The sequence below is a fragment of the Aquila chrysaetos genome, chromosome Z, assembly GCF_900496995.4.
Source record: "Aquila chrysaetos chrysaetos chromosome Z, bAquChr1.4, whole genome shotgun sequence".
NCBI classification, from domain to species: domain Eukaryota; kingdom Metazoa; phylum Chordata; class Aves; order Accipitriformes; family Accipitridae; genus Aquila; species Aquila chrysaetos.
Window position 1 is genome coordinate 81,561,489 of NC_044030.1, and position 20,987 is coordinate 81,582,475.

General features: G+C 41.0%; 1 protein-coding gene across 2 annotated transcripts in view; it reads left to right on the plus strand.

Moving 5' to 3' along the window:
• The window catches only part of PIK3C3 (phosphatidylinositol 3-kinase catalytic subunit type 3), an 81,432-nt gene extending 71,735 nt beyond the window's left edge, over positions 1-9,697 (plus strand). For both annotated transcript variants that reach the window (XM_030004229.2, XM_030004230.2), the window contains 2 exons: positions 2,361-2,486; positions 8,917-9,697. In XM_030004229.2, the coding sequence (XP_029860089.1) occupies positions 2,361-2,486; positions 8,917-8,931 (141 nt within the window). In that variant the 3' untranslated portion in view covers positions 8,932-9,697. The remainder of the gene's footprint in view (positions 1-2,360; positions 2,487-8,916) is intronic.
• Positions 9,698-20,987: the final 11,290 nt, after the last annotated feature.

Genomic DNA, 20,987 nt, shown 5'->3' on the forward strand with positions numbered 1-20,987 from the left:
GGGAGGTCCCAGTTACCTGGAGGTTAGCAAAAGTGATGCCCATCTACAAGAACGGCTGGAAGGAGCATCCAGGGAACTACAGGCCTGTCAGTCTGACCTCAGTGCCGGGTAAGGTTATGGAACAGATCATCTTGAGTGTCACCACACGAAATGTACAGGAAAACCAGGCGATCAGGCCCAGTCAGCGTGGGTTTATGAAAGGCGGATCCTGCTTGAATAACCTGGTATCTTTCTATGAGAAGGTGAACCGCTTAGTGGATGAGCGAAAGGCTGTGGATGTTGTCTACCTAGACTTTAGTAAAGCCCATCTGACCCTGTTTCCCACAGCATGCTCCTGGAGAAACTGGCTGCTTGTGGCTTGGACACAAAGCAAACTTTGTGGCTGGAGCAAAGGAGGCTGAGGGGAGACCTTATCACTCTCTACAGCTACCTGAAAGGAGGTTTTGGGCCTCGGTTTCTTCTCCCAAGTAAGAAGCGATAGGACAAGAGGAAATGGCCTCAAGTTGTGCCAGGGGAGGTTTAGATTCGATATTAGGAAAAATTTCTTCACCAGGAGAGTTGTCAAGTACTGGAACAGGCTGCCCAGGGAAGTGGTTGAGTCACCATCCCTGGAGGTATTTAAAAGATGTGTAGATGTGGCACTTAGGGCATGGTTTAATGGTGGACTTGCCAGTGTTAGGTTAACAGTTGGACTCGATCTTAAAAGTCTTTTCAAACCTAAACAATTTTATGATTCTGTCTTAGACTCTTAATTCTGAGAGATCATGGACTTGCTAGGAGGTATTCTACAGCACAAATGGTTTTCCAAATTCAACACCTCAAGGGCTTTTTAATGCAAAAAGTAGAATAGACTGTTTCAGTTGGAGGGTACCTGCAATGATCATCTAGTCAACTGCCCAACTAATTGAGGGCTAACCAAGTTAAAGCATGTTGTTAAGGGCATTGTCCAAATGCCTCTTAAACACTGACAGGCTTGGGGCACTGACAACCTCTCTGAGAACCCTGTTCCAGTCTTGACCACCCTCTTGGTAAAGAAATGCTTCCTAATATCCAGTCTGAACCTCCCCTGGTGCACCTTTGGACCAGTGTGATGATTTCCTCCCCCGACCCCAAAAGAATCTGAACACTTGCCATTCCTATATGCAGACCTTGCTGCACAGCCAGCACGTCAGAAAACTCAGAAAGTAATGTTTTGGCATCTGTAGCACTTCCTCAGGTCCATGCATTAGGTTACTTGAACTCATCCAAAATGCTTGTTTATGCATCTGCCTCGCATAAATGTTGTGAGGGATAAGGCACGTCTGCAAAACTTACTTGGCTCCTCTAAAGCAAAATCTTTTTCTATTTTTTTTTTTTTTTTTCAGTAAAGATCTGTTTAAGCTCTTGCCAGTTCTATGTACAGAGGTTTTTTGAGTATTACCAAAGGAATGTCTGTCGTGACGGTGCTTGTAAGATGTTGCCATCTGGAGCAGTCCTGAACAATTGGCATGGAATTAGTTGGAATTCACAGAAAGGCATCCACTGCACCTTTGTAAATATTCATGGGTCAAGGCTTTGCCAAGACTGAAATAGAAAAGTATAGATGTTGCTGTATTCTTAATTAATAGTGCATTCCCCTTTTAATTCATGTATAAATTGCAAAATGTGTTATTGGTACAATAATAAAAATATGTTGTCGTCAAAAGGAAAAACAATGTAAGGGGTAGCAGTGTCTCCAGCTAACTGTTTATGGATGGTGAATATAATGAAAGTTAATGAAATTCTCACCTGCCATATAAAGGTCAGTTTTCACGTGGTTGATTTGCCCACCCCTTCCTCTGATTATGTATTCTTTACTTAATAGTCTTACAGTTTCTGAAAGCCAATGTTACCTGAAAATAAGTTTAGAATAAGGAAGTGTTACATACTTTCAAGAACGGTTAGGATCGTCCAGACTTTTCCAACTTTGTATTTAATATGCAAAGTTGTGTGGTTTTTTTCTCAAGTGACATTTAATTCTTTTTTAGTGAACTTAGAGTGTTTTCTCTTTTTCTCAGACCATTTTAGTTCTGTTTAAACTCTTATGTCCAGGTACTTCTCTTGACTCTCTGGCCTCAAGCTTTGAAATTACTAGTTGGAGGGATAAGGTGTAGGTGGATGTTTCTAGCTTACTTAAATACTTGTTTTTATGAAGCAGTGAAAAATGGGCGTTTTATGTAACATTGTAAATTTCCAATAATCTGCTGTAATTTAGAAGTGAAAGAGAGATTCTCTACTAAACTTTCATAACTGAAATTGTTATCTGCTACTGTATACTTCAGATAGAATAGTGCATGTGTTAATGGTTGAATTAATTTTTGTCATCTCTGCCCCCATTCCAGGTGCAGGACAAGTTTCGTTTGGACCTGTCTGATGAAGAAGCTGTCCATTATATGCAGAGTCTAATCGATGAAAGTGTCCATGCCCTCTTTGCAGCTGTGGTGGAGCAGATACACAAGTTTGCACAGGTGAGATATCTTCTCAGTTGGTGCTCTCTGTGAAAGCTCAGTAAGGTGAGAAGTTGCGAGTGGTAAGTTCAAGACTTAACTTCATTGTTTATGATCTTTTTAGTTCATTTTCCAACAAGTTAAAAGTGTGTTCTTGCTGCCAGGACTGGAGAGCAAGCTGTTGGTGGTCCTAGAAAATTTTTTAAAGCACCTTAGCAAACATGCTAAGTGGGATGTAACTGGTTGTATTACTAAGGGTTAAGAACTGCAAATTGGAAAGCTGGAGTTCTCAGGGAAGGATCCAGAACTTCCTTAGCTTTCATTCCCAAAGTAAATGAGTGAAGATAACTTCCTTACTTTCATACCTTTGCTAGACTTCCTTAACTGTGCATTCCAGCTAGTCATTTTGATCATTGACAGACATAGCAGCTTGCGCAGAAGGGGCCAGGAACTCTGCTCGTAACAGCATCCACATCTTCTGCAACGTTGATAACGTACCCTAGAACGTGGTCCCTTAGCGGCTATGTGGACAGCTATCCCCTATGTCAGAGGCGTCGGCACAGAAGGAGATCCTGAGGGATAATGCAGTTTTTCAGATTTGGGGCTGTAGGGGGTGGCTGAGACCTCTTGCTGGGGCAGTGGGAATTGGGCTCCTTGCTTGCAGGAGGTGTGAGGTGGTGGAATGTCTACATCACCAAGTAAAGGAGCTGTGGGAGGAGGTCAGCGAACTGCACAGTATCAGGGCTGACAAGAAAGAGATTGACCAGATCTTCACAGAGACCTTGAGATAGAAGAGCCTGAACCTCCAGCTGCACTGAAGGAGGAGCAAGAATACATTGTGCTCATCGAGTTAGGAAATGGAGACTCCCGGGATGGTGATGGCTGGAACCTTGAGACTTCTGGTATTAGGAGGGATGGCTTCTGCTCTATGTGCAGATCTGCAGAATAGATTCAAGGTGATTGGGGTTAGTCAGCATGGATTTAGAAAAGGGAAATCATGCCTGACCAGCCTGATGGCCACTTAAGATAAAAAGCCTAGCTCAGTGAACTGGGTGAGAGCTTTAGGTATTCTTTGTCTTGATTTTTCGCAAGGCTTTTACACTGTCTTCCATAATATTGTCATAAAGAAACTGGAGCAATACAGACTACAGAACTGGACAGTGACGTGGATTGGAAACTAGTCAGTGTGCTGGGATTAGAAGGTTGTGATCAGTGGCATGAACTCCATGTGGAGGCCAGTCACTAGTGTTGTACTCCAAGGGTTGATACTGAGGCCAGAATTGTTTAACATCTTCATTAACGACCTGGATGATGGGTTGAAGTGCACCCTCAGCAAGTTTGCAGACAATGCAAATCCAGGAGTAGCAGCTGATACACCAGAAGCGTGTGCTGCCATTCACAGGGACCTTGACAGGCTGGAGAAATGACTGCACAGGAACTTCTTGAAGTTCACCAAAGGGAAGTGCCGAGTACTGCATCTGGTGTGGAATAACCCCGTGCACAAGCATGGGCAAGCGAGGGTAGGTGATAAGGTGGGAAGCAGCTTTTCAGAGAAAGCCCTGAAGGTTCTGGTGGACGAGTTGCACGTGATGCTTACCACTAGTAGTGGTCAATGGCTCAATGTCTGGATGGAGGTTAGTGACAAGTGGTGTCCCTCAGGGGTCCGTATTGGGACCAGTGCTGTTTAATATCTTCATCAGTGACATAGACAGTGGGATCGAGTGCACCCTCAGCAGGTTTGCAGATGACAGCAAGCTGAGTTGATAAGCCTGAGGGATGGGATGCCATCCAGAGGGACCTGGACAAGCTCGAGAAGTGGGCCCATGTGAACCTCATGAGGTTCAACAAGGCCAAGTGCAAGGTCCTGCACCTGGGTCTGGGAAACTCCTGGTATCAATACAGGCTGGGGGATGAAGGGATTGAGAGCAGCCCTGTGGAGAAGGATGTGGGGGTACTGGTGGATGAAAAGCTGGTTGTGAGCTGGCAGTGTGTGCTCACAACCCTGAAAGCCAACCATATCCTGGTCTGCATCAAAAGAAGTGTGACCAGCAGGTCAAGGGAGGTGATTCTGCCCTTCTACTCTGGTGAGACCCCACCTGCAGTACTGCGTCCAGCTGTGGAGTCCCCAGTACAGGAAAGACATGGACCTGTTGGAGTGAGTCCAGAGGAGGGCCACAAAAATGATCAGAGGGATGGAACACCTCTCCTATGAGGACAGGCTGAGAGAGTTGGAGTCGTTCAGCCTGGAGAAGAGAAGGCTCTGGGGAGACCTAATTGTGGCCTTTCAGCACTTAAAGGGGGCTTATAAGAAAGATGGGGACAGACATTTTAGTAGGACCTGTAGCGACAGGACAAGGGGTAATGGTTTTAAGCTAAAAGGGGGTATATTCAGAGTAGATAAAAGGAAGAAATTTTTTACGATGACGGTGGTGAAACACTGGAACAGGTTTGCCCAGAGAGGTGGTAGATGCCCCATCCCTGGAAACTTTTCAGGTCAGCTTGGACGGGGCTCTGAGCAACCTCATCTAGTTGAAGATGTCCCTGCTCACTGCAGCGGGGTTGGACTAGATGACCTATAAAGGTCCCTTCCAACCCACACTATTCTATGATTCGATGCAGCAACATGATCTCATGGCGAAGAAGGGCCACCAGAGTGTTCCTGGTAGGTGGAGGGACGTGATCCTTCCCTTTCACCCAGTGCTACGTGAGATGCACCAAAAGGTGCTGTGCCCCTTTTGGGCTCCCCAGTGCAGGAGACATGGACATACTGGAGCAAGTCCAGCAAAGGGCCATGGCGATGATTAAGCACTTGGAGCATCTGTCATACGAGGAGAGGCTGAGAGAGCTGGCACTGTTCAGCCTGGAGAAAAGAAGGCTCAGGGGGATCTTATCAATGCGTATAAATACCTGATGGAAGGGAGTAAAGAAGATGGAGTCAGACTCTTTTCAGTGGTGCCCAGTGACAGGACAAGAGACAACGGGCACAAACTGGAAGACAGGAAACTTCATCTAAACATAAAGAACTTTTTTTTTTTTTTACTGTAAGGGTAATCAAACGCTGGGACAGGTTTGCCAGAGAGGTGGCGGAGTCTCCATCTGTGGAGATACTTAAAATCCAACAGCACAATGTCCTGAGCAGCCTATTGTGTTTGATCCTGCTTGAGCAGGGGGGTTGGACTAAATGATCTCCAGAGGTTCCATGCACCCTGACACACTATCTGATTCTTGCTAATGGTCTGGGGTGACAATAAATTGTTGTCTTTGCTGTTTTTATTATTAAAATTTACCCTTGCTCTAGTATGGAGAATGAAATGTTTAACCACACATATGTGTGCTGTCTTACTACAAGCCACAACAAGACAATAAAGTGTTTAATTCTCACGTTGAATAAAACTGTGTTCACAAAAGCATTTCTTCTTTGAATTTACAATGTTTTTTCCCTAAAATCATCTGACATATTTAGTTTGTGTTTATCAGGGATTTAAGATATTACATTGTTTGCCTTAAGTATTAGACTCATGACAAGAAATGGATTTGAGAGGAAAAATGAAACCAATCTGAAAAGCCAGTCATTATCTCAGGTTTTTTTATTGATTCTTTCTTCAAAAGACTGATCAAATTCTGATATAAACCAAGGAAAACTATGGCTATGCATTTTGCTAAAGGTCTTCCAACTAATATGTTGTTTCCTACAAAATTTATTTTTATTTTGAAGAACTGCACTATAGTGCAGGGTAAGAAGCAAAAGTGTCATTTCCATCTGCATATGTATTTAATAAAGGTGATCTTTCACGTGATGTGAAAAAAAGGAATGTAATTATGCAAAAATGTTGCAAAATTTGCTGTCATTCATTATGGATTGCTTTGATCATAGGATGGAGGACCATAATTTCATAAGACAAAGTGAAAGATGCCTAGCATCTACCTTGGGGTTTAGAAAAAAAAACCCCAACCCAGCCATTACAAATATTCAAGATTAAAATTTTAAGTGCCTGCAATATGTGTGTAGACCTTGCTTTTAATCACATACTGACAGTCACTTTTTTTAAGACATGTCTTTTTACTTCATTGGTTTTAGGTGACTGCCAGACTCTCCCAGATAATTGTTATTGCATTTGTGAAGCTGTATTAGTAAGTCAGAGTTTACAGGTTTGATTTAGGTGACCTTTTCTTTTTCCATTCAGACTTGTTCTTGCTTGACCTTTCTTCAGCACTTAAAACTGCTTTTAAAATCACAGGACAGATTTGTTCAGAATATTTAAAAGTACCCAAGAATTTGAACCCTAGGCTTCTAGCTGCCAGGAATGGTGTTCTAAGCAAGAGGCTGATACATACGGCAGCAGGCACCAGTTGCATCTTCCCTTCACGTTTTTGGGAGTTAAAAAGCAAGCCCACAGTGTGTATTGCACTTTGGATACCAAATAAGCAGATATGACAGCCACTAATGCAGGCTTGATCCAGTTGTCTCATTTGGGGATTTTTACCTCTCCAGCTGGCTGATGCTGAGTTCCAGCATGGAGACTTTTGGGCTGCTTTTCCTGAGGCCCTGAATTCTCCTCGTGCACAGCTGCAGAGTTTGCTACCTATATGATATGCCTTTAGCTTTCCTTTCTACTTTTGGGATCAGGTGCCTAAAATGAAAACAATAGTGTGTTGCTCTGTAAGTGCTTAAGGCATCTCTTGGCTCCATGCGATGTCGGATTCTTCTGCTAGTTTTGGAGTTCAGATTATTGCCTTCATTCATGTTCTGTAAACACTTACACATGCAGGCTTCCCCCTGCGAGAATACTGGATGTTTATAAGAGTGAGAAGGATACAAAAAGAATAGTCACAGATTAATCAGCGGTTGACAAGTCTTAAGAATCTGAGCTCTATGTATGTATTTTTTAAAAAACTTAACAGAAAAATCCATCAAAATAAAATGTAGTTAATGTCTATTTATATTACAAGTGAAATAGGACACTTTTTAGTGATATTTAGTACCTCATTAGTCAAAATCATTATCTTTCCTTCTTGTCTGAGGTGGTCTTAAGAATTTGCTGCTGGAGTCTTCACAGAGTGTAAATCGTTGAACAAATGAACAATTAATGCATCATTGAATTTGCTGTAAAGGGGTCATCTTATACAATGGCCAATTGAAGCTTTCAATTTGTTCATGTATAATGCTGCAATGAATTGCCAATGGCCTTGCTCTTAATAGTAATGCAAGTTGTCAAAAAAAAAAAAAAACAAAACCCAAACCACTACACAGGTATTATGACACAAGCATAAACAGCAGATTTTGGCCTAATGCTGCCACACAGTTTTTCCTTTGAAATGCCCTTCAACATGTTTTTTTGTTTATCGATAGATATTTATTCTCTTACTGCCTTCAAAATAGGCCTACAAGGAATCTGTGTTGTCTACTGCAGCAGTTAAGAGCTTTTTAATGAGGTTGGTTATTATAGTAACTGTTGTGTATCGCCATTCTATATGTCACTCTGTAGTAAGTAAAGCTCTTGGATAAAGCAGTCTAGATATTTTGGTATTGGCTTAGTATTGTTATTTTGTAACAATATTGTAAACTGAATTCAGTTTAAAGCTGTGTTATGAAGCCTTTAGTTTGGTTTCTAATGTATCTCTAATCTGTTATCTTACCAGATATTTTACAGATCTTTTTATGTAGTACTTGTCTCCTTCTTAATGGTTATCAAAAAACTGTTGTCTCAAAAGTAAATAAATTTAACATTTAGAATAAGTTAATGGAGTTGTACAATAGTGCTCAAGAGGAGAAAAAGTGCATACTAATTTTAGTTGATACTAATGAAGACTGGATAGCCATTTCTCCCTGGAGAGTCATTTTCATTTTAACAGCATTATTTATTTCTGTAGAGGAAGGAAACAATCTCCAGTTGAAGTGACTAATTTCACATTTTACTTCCCTTGTAAATTTACAAGTCAAGTCAGTTACATTCAGGGCTCATGCTAAGCAGTGATTAAAAAAGTGTAAGCTTGGGGGATGAGGGGTGTCCCACCTAAGACGTAGGTGTACAATTTGGGGTTGTACTAATGCTTGGCTGCTGTCTGCTTAGGAGCAGGCTCAGTTTAAGCTGTAAATGTTACCTGGCTTTAGAATATCTCCAAGCTGTGGTCCCAGTGCTGCCGCATCCTGGAATGCAGCTGTGGTTCCTTTCCTTCAGGACAGGGCTTCTGTTTTCCTTCTGTTGGATGCCAAAATAAAATAGAGAACATCTACCAGCAGGATTGTGTAGATCGGATGAAACCGTTTGTGAAGAGGCAGATAGAGTTGGTTTCCATGCTGTTTGTTCTCCTGAAGGGTTGTGAAAATCGCCTGCCTTTAGGCATTTCACCATGTTTTTAAACACAGAGTTCAATTTATGCATAACTTTTGTTTCTGAGAGTAAGCCAAGTTGAATAAATGCTGTGCTATCTGTTTTTTGTTTTCTTTTAGTATTGGAGAAAATAAGCCTTTTGCCTACCTGTGGTGGAAACAAGCAAATGCTCAAGAGACTTTCTCAAGCCCTTGTGGACTTCACCAAACAGTTTTGGAAGGCAAAAGCTGCAGTTTTGGTAGCATGGAGAATTGAGAGCTCAGGAGGTAGAGAGGCTTTTTGAGTCTCTGTTCATTGAAGGTTTAAAAACAACCATTTTTTAAAGGAAAATGGTTGTTTATACCATCCTTGGGGCTCAGATGCTATGGCATTTCTTTCCACTGAAAACGTTTGAGCCTCAAAAGTTGAAGTAAGCAACTTCCTCTCAAGCCAAAGATAACTGGAAGAGGCTGCATTTGATGGTAAATTCTTGTACCTGTTAATATATTTTCTTATTTAAAAATAGAAATCATTGCTGTACTGAACAAGAGTATGTACAAAGTTAGAACAGTGAGGTTACAGTTCCTCAGTGCGGAAAAAACACAAAACTATGGCAATCTCCTCTCTTCCCTTCCCACCAACTTTGTTCCGTGAGTAAATTTTAATGTAATGCGTATGATCCTTTATTTCCCACCTTGGGCAATGTTATCAGTTAGAAAGGACAATCATTTCTTCCCTGCTTACAAAAATGTTTTTAAGTGCTGATAAGTTAGCCAGCTGTAGGCAGCCAATTAAATCATCACTAACAGGCTCAGCAACCAGAATGCACAGTGAGCGGTTCAGTATTTCACACCTTAACTCTGAATGTTTTCTGTACAGTGGTTATATATTCTTGACTCTAATAAAGTCTTTGTTGTTGCAGTCTTGAGGTGTTCTGTTTTGTCTTTTTAATCTTACCTGCTGAGACATGGCATACTAGAGGATTATGTTCATAACTCTTGGCTTTTTACAAGGATTTTCACTTCTCAGTTTGCTTGATGCAGGAATAAGGCCACTCATAAAATGACTTTTGTGCCACATGTTGAGTTCATAATGAATCTGGTTTGAATGATCAACAATGTAATTAGCTCTTCATAAACGTGTGGATCTCTTCAAAGAGTGCTCTTACACTCCTGTATTATTTTTTTTAATAACAATTCAAGTGAGGAAGAAATCCCTCCCAATTACAAAGATAAGAAGGACTGATTTGAATCTGAATCTGACCGATATTTGTGAGTCAGTCTTGCTTTGTGCTGCTTTTGCTAGCAAACACCAGAAGAGCTTTGATGGAGGAAAATCTACTAGGGCTGTGATGAGCCCTTAGTTATTTTAGCGTATTACCCAAATTTGCCAGTTAAGCACAACATTGGTTCAGCCCCTCTTTTCCCCTATATGTGCGACTTAGAGGAACTGTGTTACCCTAGTTACTTAGTGCTTGTGTTAGCTGGCAAAACACAATGCCACAGAGGAGCCACAGTAGTACCTTTTATCTTTACCTGGCTTTTCTTCTGAGAAGTAGTAATTACCATTTTCTTGTGAGGTTTTTTTTTTGATCTTGCTTTATCTGGCAGAAATACCTATTTCTCTACTGCCTCCATTTCTCATGAACTCATTTTGCATACAGTACTTTGTGGTATCTTCCAAGGATATTTCTGCGAGCATGGACTTCTCAGACATTCAGAGTAAATTCTGCAAAAAAAATTTGTTGTTTTTTTTTTTAAATTTGTTTTGAAGGGGCATCCTACATGCTCGCACAACTTTGATTTGTATGTTGTAGCCACACTTTATTTGACTGAGTTCTGAACTCCTGATCCCCAGCCCTTCCCACTGTATATATTCTAGGATTTTTCCTGTATTTCTTTTGAAGAAAACTTCCTCTTCCCCCTGCCCAAGACTAATTATGGCCGTGAGCCGCTCTGTACCAGTTGACCAGACAGGCCAAGGATGACTCCTTGTTAAAACCCAAAAGACATCATCAACCTGATCCTACAGCACATTCCACTTTGCAGAGAGGTTTATAAAGTGTTAAATATAACTTTTGTAAACACATTATGAATTAATACATGTTTTTTCACTATGTCTTGTGGTTTAAAATTAACACAATAACCTGTTCATATGCTGGACTATGCAACAGCCTGTTAAAACTGTACGCTAAGTCAGTTATAAATGTTAGCATGTGAACCCAAAATGGAATCTGAGTATGACAGGTAAGGCTTAAGAAGACCCTGACTTCACTGTAAATCACTGACTGCTTTCTAAATGGAGAACATCAGGCACAGAAATGGAAAAGCTTGCCTGAGTCAGTGGAACATAATCCAACCAGTGTGTTCTTTCTGCTTGTTGAGTCACCCTGCTTATATTTTCAGTGTTTTTTCCAAACAATTTTGTAGAACATGTACCAGCTGAGCACTGACAAACTAACTGGATATGTCCCTGATCCAACTAGTGAATTTTTGGGGGCTGATCTGCATAGTCTGTTCCCAGCTGCTATGAACCCTTACAGCATGAAGAACAGGACAGCACTGGGACTGCTACAATATACTAGATGTAAGTAAATTTATTACTTTAAGCCTTGTGTTCTAAATACCAAATATTGTTGAAAATTGTTCTTAGAAGTCCACACATCAAAAGATTTATATATGTATATCTTTTTATTCCTCATATACAAAGTAAGTTCTGACTATTTTGCAAAATCTGATGGCTCTTAGCATTTCGTGCAGCATCATCTATTTAAAGTAAAACAGAAAAAAACAAAACTGGGGGGAGTAAGCTATTTTGTTTTAAATGAAGGGTTTTCTTTTTCGGTATGTTAGTCTAAAGCTTCTACTTACTGTAGTAAGAATGTTTAATAGTTTTATCTATCGTGGCTTGATATCTCTGTGTAATCCAGTGCTGTGAGTATCTTATCTGTCTCTAATAACTTCTGAGTCCCTTGAATAACTACTACTGATTTTGTCTTGAGGAGTACAAGGCTTAAAGGTGAAATCCTTCTATGTTTCACAAAGGTAGATCCCCAGTCAGACAAAGGTCCCCAGGGGGATGTCAGACAGCAGTTTCACCCTGCGCGTGTATTTGCACGTATGCATATGTGGGGCTGCATACACACACAAAATTCTGCGTAGAGTGAGGCTGTGAGGTCTATCACATGTACTAAGCATGATGCAGTAGTTAGTAGGAAACCCGGCTGTACCAGTTGTGTTGTAGAATAACTTGTCAAAAGTCATCCTATTAAGTCTCTCCAGGAAGTACTGCAGAGAAAAAGAACAGAACAGTCAAAAAATAATTTTTGCCACGGGCTTGTTTTACCTAGCAGTTGTATTTTGTATAACTAGAGGTAAGAAGTACTATAAAGCCAGCTTGTGGGTGCTTTATTTGCCTTTCAACATCTATCTTGGTTTCATCCTGATTTTATTTTCTTCTGGAATCTCTAGTGGTCTTTCTCTTGGGATCGAGGGTGAGGGAAGCGAAAGAAATTGCTCTTTTGTTTTTTTCTCCCCTAGCTATAGACTGTCATTGGTTGCTTTCAACTGCCAGTGCTTCAGGAGCAGAAAGTGGCACAGTCTTCTTTTCTTTTTCGGGGGAGGAAGCAGTAATTGCCAAAGTAGTATTTTTTGGGGGGTGGGTTAGGGGAGTAAGAAAGAGAGGGATGGGCCCTTGGTTTTAATATAAAAGTCATATACCCTTTTGGCACAAAACGTCCCGGTTCTTGCAGACAGTTACCTGTCTTTGTTCTTCTTGTGTGCAGTCTAAAATAAAAAGCACTTTTGCAAGGCTTTGGAGGAATAATGGCTATGGAAAAGGGAAGGAGGAACAGAGAATGGGAATCTTAACACCTCGCAGAGTGGGGGTAGCAGCAACGAGAGGTAGTATCACTAAATGGCCTTCCTTTTGTAGTCAGCAGAGGTTTTACTCACAAGACCCGGTGTCATCACTGGATGGTAAAATACCGTGGTTATTATGAAGTATCTGAAGCGCGTACATTTAAGGAGTCTTAAGGGAGTCATCGAAAACAGATTGCAGGTGGATTGTGTTAAAATAGATTTTTGTAACCTCTTCAGCTGATGCGATGATTCTTTGTAATAGCGAAGCTACCTGAAGTGCAATATTGGAGTCCTCCTGTCCTTCCAAGCATCGGTGATTTAGAAAGGACTCTGCCGGGGGGGAAGAGATTTCACTTTGGAGGGTAAAATACCTAACCCCTGTCGGTTCTAGAGAATCGAGCAGCGACACGGTTCATCTGCATGGGTTCAAACCTGAAATGGCAGGAACAGTGCTTGGAGAGGAGGTAATAGCTCATCTACGCACAGACATTAATCAGTTAAGCTGCGTGTGGGTTGGTCCTTTCCAAAGTGAATTAAGCTATACCACAGGGAGGTACTTAAATTCTGAATAAAACCTCTCCACAGCTAGAAGTTGTGCAAAAATTAACAGAGCCACTTTGAATTCCTTCCCTTGACAGAAATGTGTTTGTCCTAAATTTTTCCCCATCGCCCTCATCAATGGCGAGGGATCAGAAGATGGTGATTTTACAGACTTGCTCTGAGGAGGATGTTCAATTCATAAACTACAGTGCACGGAAAGTAAAGCGATGTGAAGGGAGGGCTGAGCCAATGTGGGGACTCAGGGGAACTCTGAGATCAGTTCTTCCGTGGGCGAGCCGTTCAGTTTGCTCCAGCCTGTAGTCCTCACAGTGACAGTTGGATAACGGCACTTTTCCCCATCTCGCTAGGTGCTTAGACTTTAATTGGAATATGTAATGGGTAAATCATATGGATACACGTTCCACAGTGTCAAACAAGCTGCTTCATCTGTCCTTGATCTATAAAATAGGAAGAGTTTTTGTGCAGTCCTTTCTTCAGTGTGTGTTCTTTCACTGGGAATCAGATTGTGAAGTTAATTGTAACCAAAGGCTTTTATCTCCCGTGTCTGTTTAATATAACATCTCTCGCTGATTAGAGACTGAAGAACCCATATTGCGGAAGAAAAATAGCTTTTTTTTTATAATAGGTTTCTTTTCTGGCACAGTCATATATAACAGTTTTCTAGCTGAGAAGGTGGGAAGTAATTAGGGAAAAATCACTGCTTTTAACAAACCATTCACAAACTACTTCCCTCTGAACTTTAGGTGGAATAACAAGCTCCATGTCTACGTGCAGGTATAGAGAGGTGCCTACTTAATCTTGCCTAGCGGGTGTTGTAGCACCCTGTGACAAGGGCACGGTGTCCCTAGGACAAGACAGAGCTTTTTTTCTCTTCCAGTAAATACTGGATTGTTTTTTTTTCCCCATATCTGGTGGTGTCAACTGTACTCATTCAGTCCAGTCAGCTGTCTGTCACCTTTCTAATGCTGTATTGTCGTCAGCTGACATACGAGGGAGAGATTGCTGATAAAAGCACAACTAGTCTAGTAGCGGTGTCTATTCCCTGAAGTAGGCAGCTTCCATTTCAGCTTGAACTTGGGATTTTTTTCGCTTTGGCTGTCCCTGCTGGGAGCCTTTCTTGCGTGGATAACTTTTTCACTTCTAACGCTCAGGTCTGATCATGCAGTGACCGACCCGGGTACTAAGTTTTCTGACCCAGCAGAGGCGAAGGGGAGGCGGTTGATGCTGTAATGATTATCTGATTCATTCACCAACCTCAAGGGTGAGGACAGCAGCGTGCATGGCAGAAAGCTCTTTCTTTAAAGGAGTGACTCAGCTGAGGTCTCTGACCAGGTTCTGCCAAGGCAGCATTACAATGGAAGCTAATTCAGTTTCTTTTCCGAGGGAAAGCACAGCAACAGACCTTGGGACAATGAATGAGGTGGTCTTAAAAATAAAATACATGGCAGAGAGCTGGCTACCGTAAGAGCTGTACTTGTTGAAATCCTGAATGGGGGAAAAAATGTGGTTATATAGTTCAGAGGTGTTTTGCATGGTTAGTCTGCACAATTTACTAAAACCTGTAGGTAGTGTCTTTTCAAGGATATTGGGCCATATTGCATTTATCTTTTCCAAGTTGCAAACAACATGCCAATAACAAGGTGCTGAGTGGCATCTTACTCCGCAAACGAGGAGATGACAGGTCTTAGCTCCCATTCTGCTTCTAACTTGACAGACGCTACTTTTGAAATGAGAGCTGAGAGACTGTGTTACAGCCCTGGCTGTGGTTTTTGTTGTCCGTTGGCCTTGAAGATTTTTCACTTTTTGAACTTCTGTTTCCCTCCCAGCTCTGTAAACTCAGTGGTGCAGGACCCGTTTTTAACTTGTCTCACATGGGAAGTACCATAGCTTGGGGCTTTAATTTCAGATGGATCTGGGAAGTGCCATTATAATCTACCAAATAGCAATGCGTTTTGATTACATTTTGCATTCAGCCTTGGTTTGTTGGCTTGTATTTGTTCCATACCTTAGAGTTGAAAGATGCCTGAAGAAATGTACTTGCTGGAACTCCTGTTCCTGTCAAACACTGTTCTGGCGGTTCTCTCCATCCTTCTGTCTTAGAAAGCTGTAGTAAAAATAGGGAAAAGGAAAATGTTTCTTTGCTTTCATTAACTAATCCTAAAGTTCAGTATGTACAAAAAGAAAGCTTAACTGAAACACAGCAAAATAAGATGATCAATTTTTCAGCTTAAGCAAGCAATAGCCACGAGACACATTGTCAGGCCTTTTTATCAGGGTCCACGTTTTCTGCATCCGCATCATCCAGCTTAATGGGTACCTGATGCTGATTTAAAAAGCTGCAACAGATAAATTTTTTTTATTCAATGAAGAGATATAGCCAGAAGGGTAGCTAAAAGCTGTACGTTTTTTCTAGTTTAACACCATATGGATTGTAAATGGGGGTGTACAAGAACAACTGAGAAGTTCCAGAGATTATTTTCTCATTTACAGTTAGAGCTATGTAATAAGCAAGAAGACCAACTCATTTAAGTTGTGTAAATCAGCGTAAATCAGGACACCCACAGTTCAGTCTTACATCTCCATTATGTATGTATACAAAAGGCTTACTTAGCATATGTTTTTCCATTATTTCATTATTTTGTTGCCCATATTAATATCCCTGGTCATGTACCTACTAATGTTCCTCAGTGGCAGTTTTAGTGTTGAGCCTTTTGTGCAGTCATAAAGATTGTTCTCTTTGTTACTCAGGTTTTGCATATTGAGTTCTAGTGCATTACTATTGTAGCTTGCCATTTTTCAGCCATGATGTTAGTACTAGTGCAAAGGCGAGCACAGGTGTGGTGGTAGGGTTACCAGCTATCCTAATTTTTGTGACTGCAGAGTGTTGACCCTGGACTAGAATATCTCTGAAGATGCAATCACTGCTTAAATACTTGACTACAGTGTACACAGTGTACTGTACTGTAATACGGGAGCATGAAAAAGGAATCTGGGACCATTGCAGTTGGTGCCATACAGACACAGATTTGGGGCAATTAATCCTACTAGATAAAGCTGCCAGGTGTACGCGTGTTCTAATCCTGTAGATTACAGTATGTACAGGATCCTGTTCCGTTCTTTGCTGTCCTTGGTTAACGAATAATCTCTTCCTTCCCATTTGTCTTGCCAGGCAAGCAGGTAAGGATCATTACCCTTAGCTTTATATTGTGATATTTGAATCACGGATCAGGATTTCTGAAGGAAGTTTGTTTAAAGTAGGTCCCAGATCTAACCAGTATCCTTCCTGGACTCTAGCTATTACTCTAGAAGAGCATGGGTTACACGTATTTTCCATGTTATATTCGCCAGCCTGTCATGGAGGTCGTGGCTACCTCAGGCCATTTCAAATGGCACTGTGTGCTTAGTTTTAACCAAATTGAATCAAGGCTTACGTGCCTACTTTAGGATGAGCTGACTCTGAAATATTATATTTCACTGACTGTACTGAGTAGGATTTCCATGGACCATGCTGGGAACTTAGATGCAGGTATTTATATGGAGCTGAAATACACACGTGGCAGTTCTGTTTTCCAGTACTGGCATGTTCCTTGCAAGGACCAAAGAGAGGGCATCCCTAACTGGATCTCCCAGTCATGGGAAGTTTGGATAATTAAGGGAGTCTGAGGTCCTATTAGGTGGCAGGGGAGAGGTTCAAGGCACTCCTTCTCTAAGAGGTCACAGTCATTGGTATGCAGACATGATGTTACTCTCTGAGCAGTGGAATTCACTGTGAGATGTGGATTAAGTGTGCATCCAAATCGCGTTTGTTTGACTGTATGGTCCCACGTTTGTTTTCTGAGAGGAGTCACGGGTACAGGAATGTTCAGAGAAAGGGTTAATCCCATCACATTTTCATCCAGCTGGTTACCTTGGAAAGATCATTGTTTCCATGAGCCTAACTTCTGCAGAAGTTCAGAGCTTCACATATAGTAAAGTATTAGGAGTACAGCCCTGTCACTGAACACTGAGATCCTTCTCCTACATTCAAATACCCATAAACTTAACTAGAATAAGAGGTCTGCCCCCAGAACCAGAGGAGGTGGTGCTGTCCCAAGAAGACAAACTGATTTTACCTAAATTTATTAGTGGATGATGTTGCAGGAGAGAGTACCACCTTTTAGAAATGCCATCTTCTCAGAAGCCAGAGCAGAGTCAAATGCATTTCACACCACTAGGCACATCAGCCAAGCTTAAATCACGGAGTAGATAATTACATTGCTCTAGGAAATCAACTAGCTGTTCCGTTATGCCCAGCTTTGGGCTCTAAATCTTCATGCAGCATCCGATTGCCATGGTAGCTAGGCTTCGGATGTGCTTGTTCTGATATCTTATTCTTTACCTGCTTTCAGGTGTTTTGTGAAGTTTAAAATAACAAATGTGTTCAGGTCCTGGTAGTGGAAAGATGCCAAGTGAGGCATAAATTATTAACTTTTGTAAGGTAGAGATTTGCATGAATTATCTGAAGTTAAACGTGTATTTGTACTGATACTGCAGTTTTTGAATGTCTCTTGAGGATTTTATTGATTATTCCCCTCCTATATTTTTTTAATTCCATAAAATTCATCATGATTGAGAGTGGGAAGGAGGCTACTTTTTTTTTTTTTTTTTTTTTTTTTTAGTTTATTTTCAATCTAAATAATTTAAGAAAAGAGATTTACTTGAATTTGCAATCATTATAGTGAATTTCTGCTGGCACAATAAAGAACAGGCTTGATCCCAGTGCTCCACAGATACCATGCCAGCTGTTTGCCATTTCACATGTATGAACAGTTTATCCAGTCTCCTTTAAATTCTATGTATCTGCCATTAGGGATCCAAGTGGTTCTTACTTCACCTGTTGCATCCATCTGTGTTGTCTTCTTTTGACCTTTTAAATTTGTAAGCGCTTCCGAGCAAGGATCATATCATTACATTTGCATAGTGATTCTCACCATAGGTCTAGAATCTCTGAGTGTTCCTATAAGACAAACAATTATGGAAGAAACCAGCAATCCAAGCCCAAATGAAAAGGCACATGTAAATAACATAGCTGGATCTTGATAGTTAAATTAACTGTAAAATGAGAAGGGACACTAGATAGCTGCATAGAATACAGAAGCCTTCTGAAGAAAATTTATACCTTCTGCTAGAAATAACTGACCTCACATATTTTCACTTCGGTCAACCTGAAAATATGAGAAAAAAAATGTCATTTTTTGTTTTCTAAATCCGAGTGAGAAGAACTGTCAACTGTTGTTGTTAAACCAAACTGTATAATCACCCAGTGAAATCCTTCTAGTGTGCCTTCTAGACTCTGCCCAATAATTTCTGGTGGAGAAGAAAACAATTAATATATTCAGATAACTTACCGTTACGTAGGATAGAGCTGGAAAGAAATGTCTTGTCTAAAACTTGAGGCAGAAAAATGTTATTGTTAAGGTGGCAGTAATGCACTCCTGTGAATTTGTGTCTCCACACCAAGCAGCTGTGTGTTGAATTGCAGAAACAGATAGCCAAGCTTTGTAACAAAATAGTTGTGCCTTTGGCCATGAGTGTAGTGAGTGTATTTTAAGTGCTTCTCATGCTTTTGGAATGAAATTCTAAAGTACTCCAAGTCCTACCTCACCGTAGGGTGACACGCCTCTCCTGTCTTTTAACAAACAGCTGTTTCTGATCAAATCCCGTGGAGTTTTGCATCCACTAATCTGCATGTCGGAAGACAAGACGACTTTCTTGGAAATGTGAAACGAAAGAAAACGATGCAAAGATTTACAGTAAAGCAGTCTCTATGCATGTCTGTCTCGTACAAGGAGATCCAAGGACTTCAGACCCCTCCGAGTGTCTAGTCATAGGTCATGGGAGCTAATCTGGCTTTGAAAAGCAAGTTACATGGCAGAAGCAGGTAGTGAAGGCATGGCTGTTCTGCTTCCTTCTCCATTTCACAAGCCAGAAGTCTTCAGCCCTTGGACTGCTTACTTTACATATGTCTAAAATCATGCCCACAATGTTGATGATAGAGGTGTCTGAATTATTCTGTCATTGCAGAGACCAGTATGCGAGTGTAGAAGGCGTTTGCATAAGCTATGCCGTAACGACCTCAAAAAGAAAATCACTTGTAGGATCAATGTATTACTTCAATATTCCACCTTTACACATACATTTCTATCCTTTTTATCCTTCTCTTTTTTTCCTCCCTTTCATTCACTTTTCTGTTTTGCCATAAGAAAATAATTGAAAGGGGGCAAAAATGCCAATGCAAAATAAATTCCTTTTTCAGTTTTTGTTTAAGAAAGCAAAGCAAAAACTGAAGGAAGAATAGGGGGAAGCATTTGAAAGTGATTCTAATAATAATACCGTAAGAAAAAAATTGCATTATACAACCCCATCTGTTAAAAGGTTTATTCAGGAAAGAGATCTCAGAGTTTTAATACACAGTTTTAGGAAAACATCTTTTCATGCGCCCTACCAGTCAAAGAGCAATTGAACATTAGGAGTTGTTAGAAAAGGAATAGAGAATGTACAGAAAAAATCCTCCTGCCACTGCACGTGTGCATGTGCATCCACACACGGAATGCAAACAAAGCTGTGGTTGTCCCAGCCCAAAATGGATATATTGGTTCTAGAGAATATGAAGATAAGTAAAAAGGATAAGCAGGGGAACTTGAGGAAGGATAAGCAAGGGAGAATGACTCCCAACACAGGTTCAATAGCTGAACCGGGAAGCTTCAGTCTAGAAAAGAGATGGCTGAAGACGGATGAGATAGAGGTCTTTAAAACCTGCAGTAGTGTGTCCAGTTCTGGGTTCTTCAGTACAAGGAAGGTACAGGCTTATTAAAGCAAGTCCAGGAAAGGGCCAGAAAGATGATTAAGGGACTGGTCCATCTTTCCTATGAGGAAAGGCTGAGAGCTGGGACTGTTCAGCCTGGAGAAGAGAAGGCTCAGGGGGATCTACCAACGTCTATAAATACCTGGGGGCTGGGAATGAAGAAGAGGGTGTCAGACTCTTCTCAGTAGCGCCCAGTGACAGGACAAGGGGCAACGGGCACAAATTAAAACACAGGAAATTCAATCTGAACAGAAGAAAACATTTTTCTTTCTTTTTTTTTTTTTACTGTGATGGTAGTCAGATTTGGAGACAGGTTGCCCAGAGAAGCTTTGAAGTCTCCGTCAGTAGGGATGCACAAAACCCAACGGGCCAACAGCTGCTCTGGGTGGTCCTGCTTGAGCGGGAGGGTTGGACTAGGTGGTCTCAAGAGGCCCCGTCTAAACTAAGGTATGCTGCGGAAAATCCTGAGTAATATGGAAAAAAGTGAACAAGAAAGGATTGTTTTTTTCTCTTTCTTAATGAACAGATGGTATCAAAAGGAACTTAGCAAGAGAAAGGTTTGAAACAAATAAAAGGAAGAGCTTTTCACACAGTGCCTAATTGAACTACGGAGCTCCTTATCATAGTGTTTTGTGGATGCTAACTAGCAATTAGTTAAATGCATGGAAGAAACATTCATCAAGGTCAGTTAAATGTAATATTACCCACACTTCTTGAATTTCCTGAAACTATAATTCACTGGAAACTGAGAAAATACAACAGAGAAATACTAATATATTCTTACTCCTCTCCCCACTCTTCTTTTGACGTTTCTCACTGGTCTCAGTTGAAGACAGCACAATACAGCTGACCTTGCATAGTTGGTCATATGTTTAGAAGTACAAGGCATGTGCACTTTGTAATTCATTTCATGGCAAATGCTCTCTGAAAAGATCATAAGAGAAAT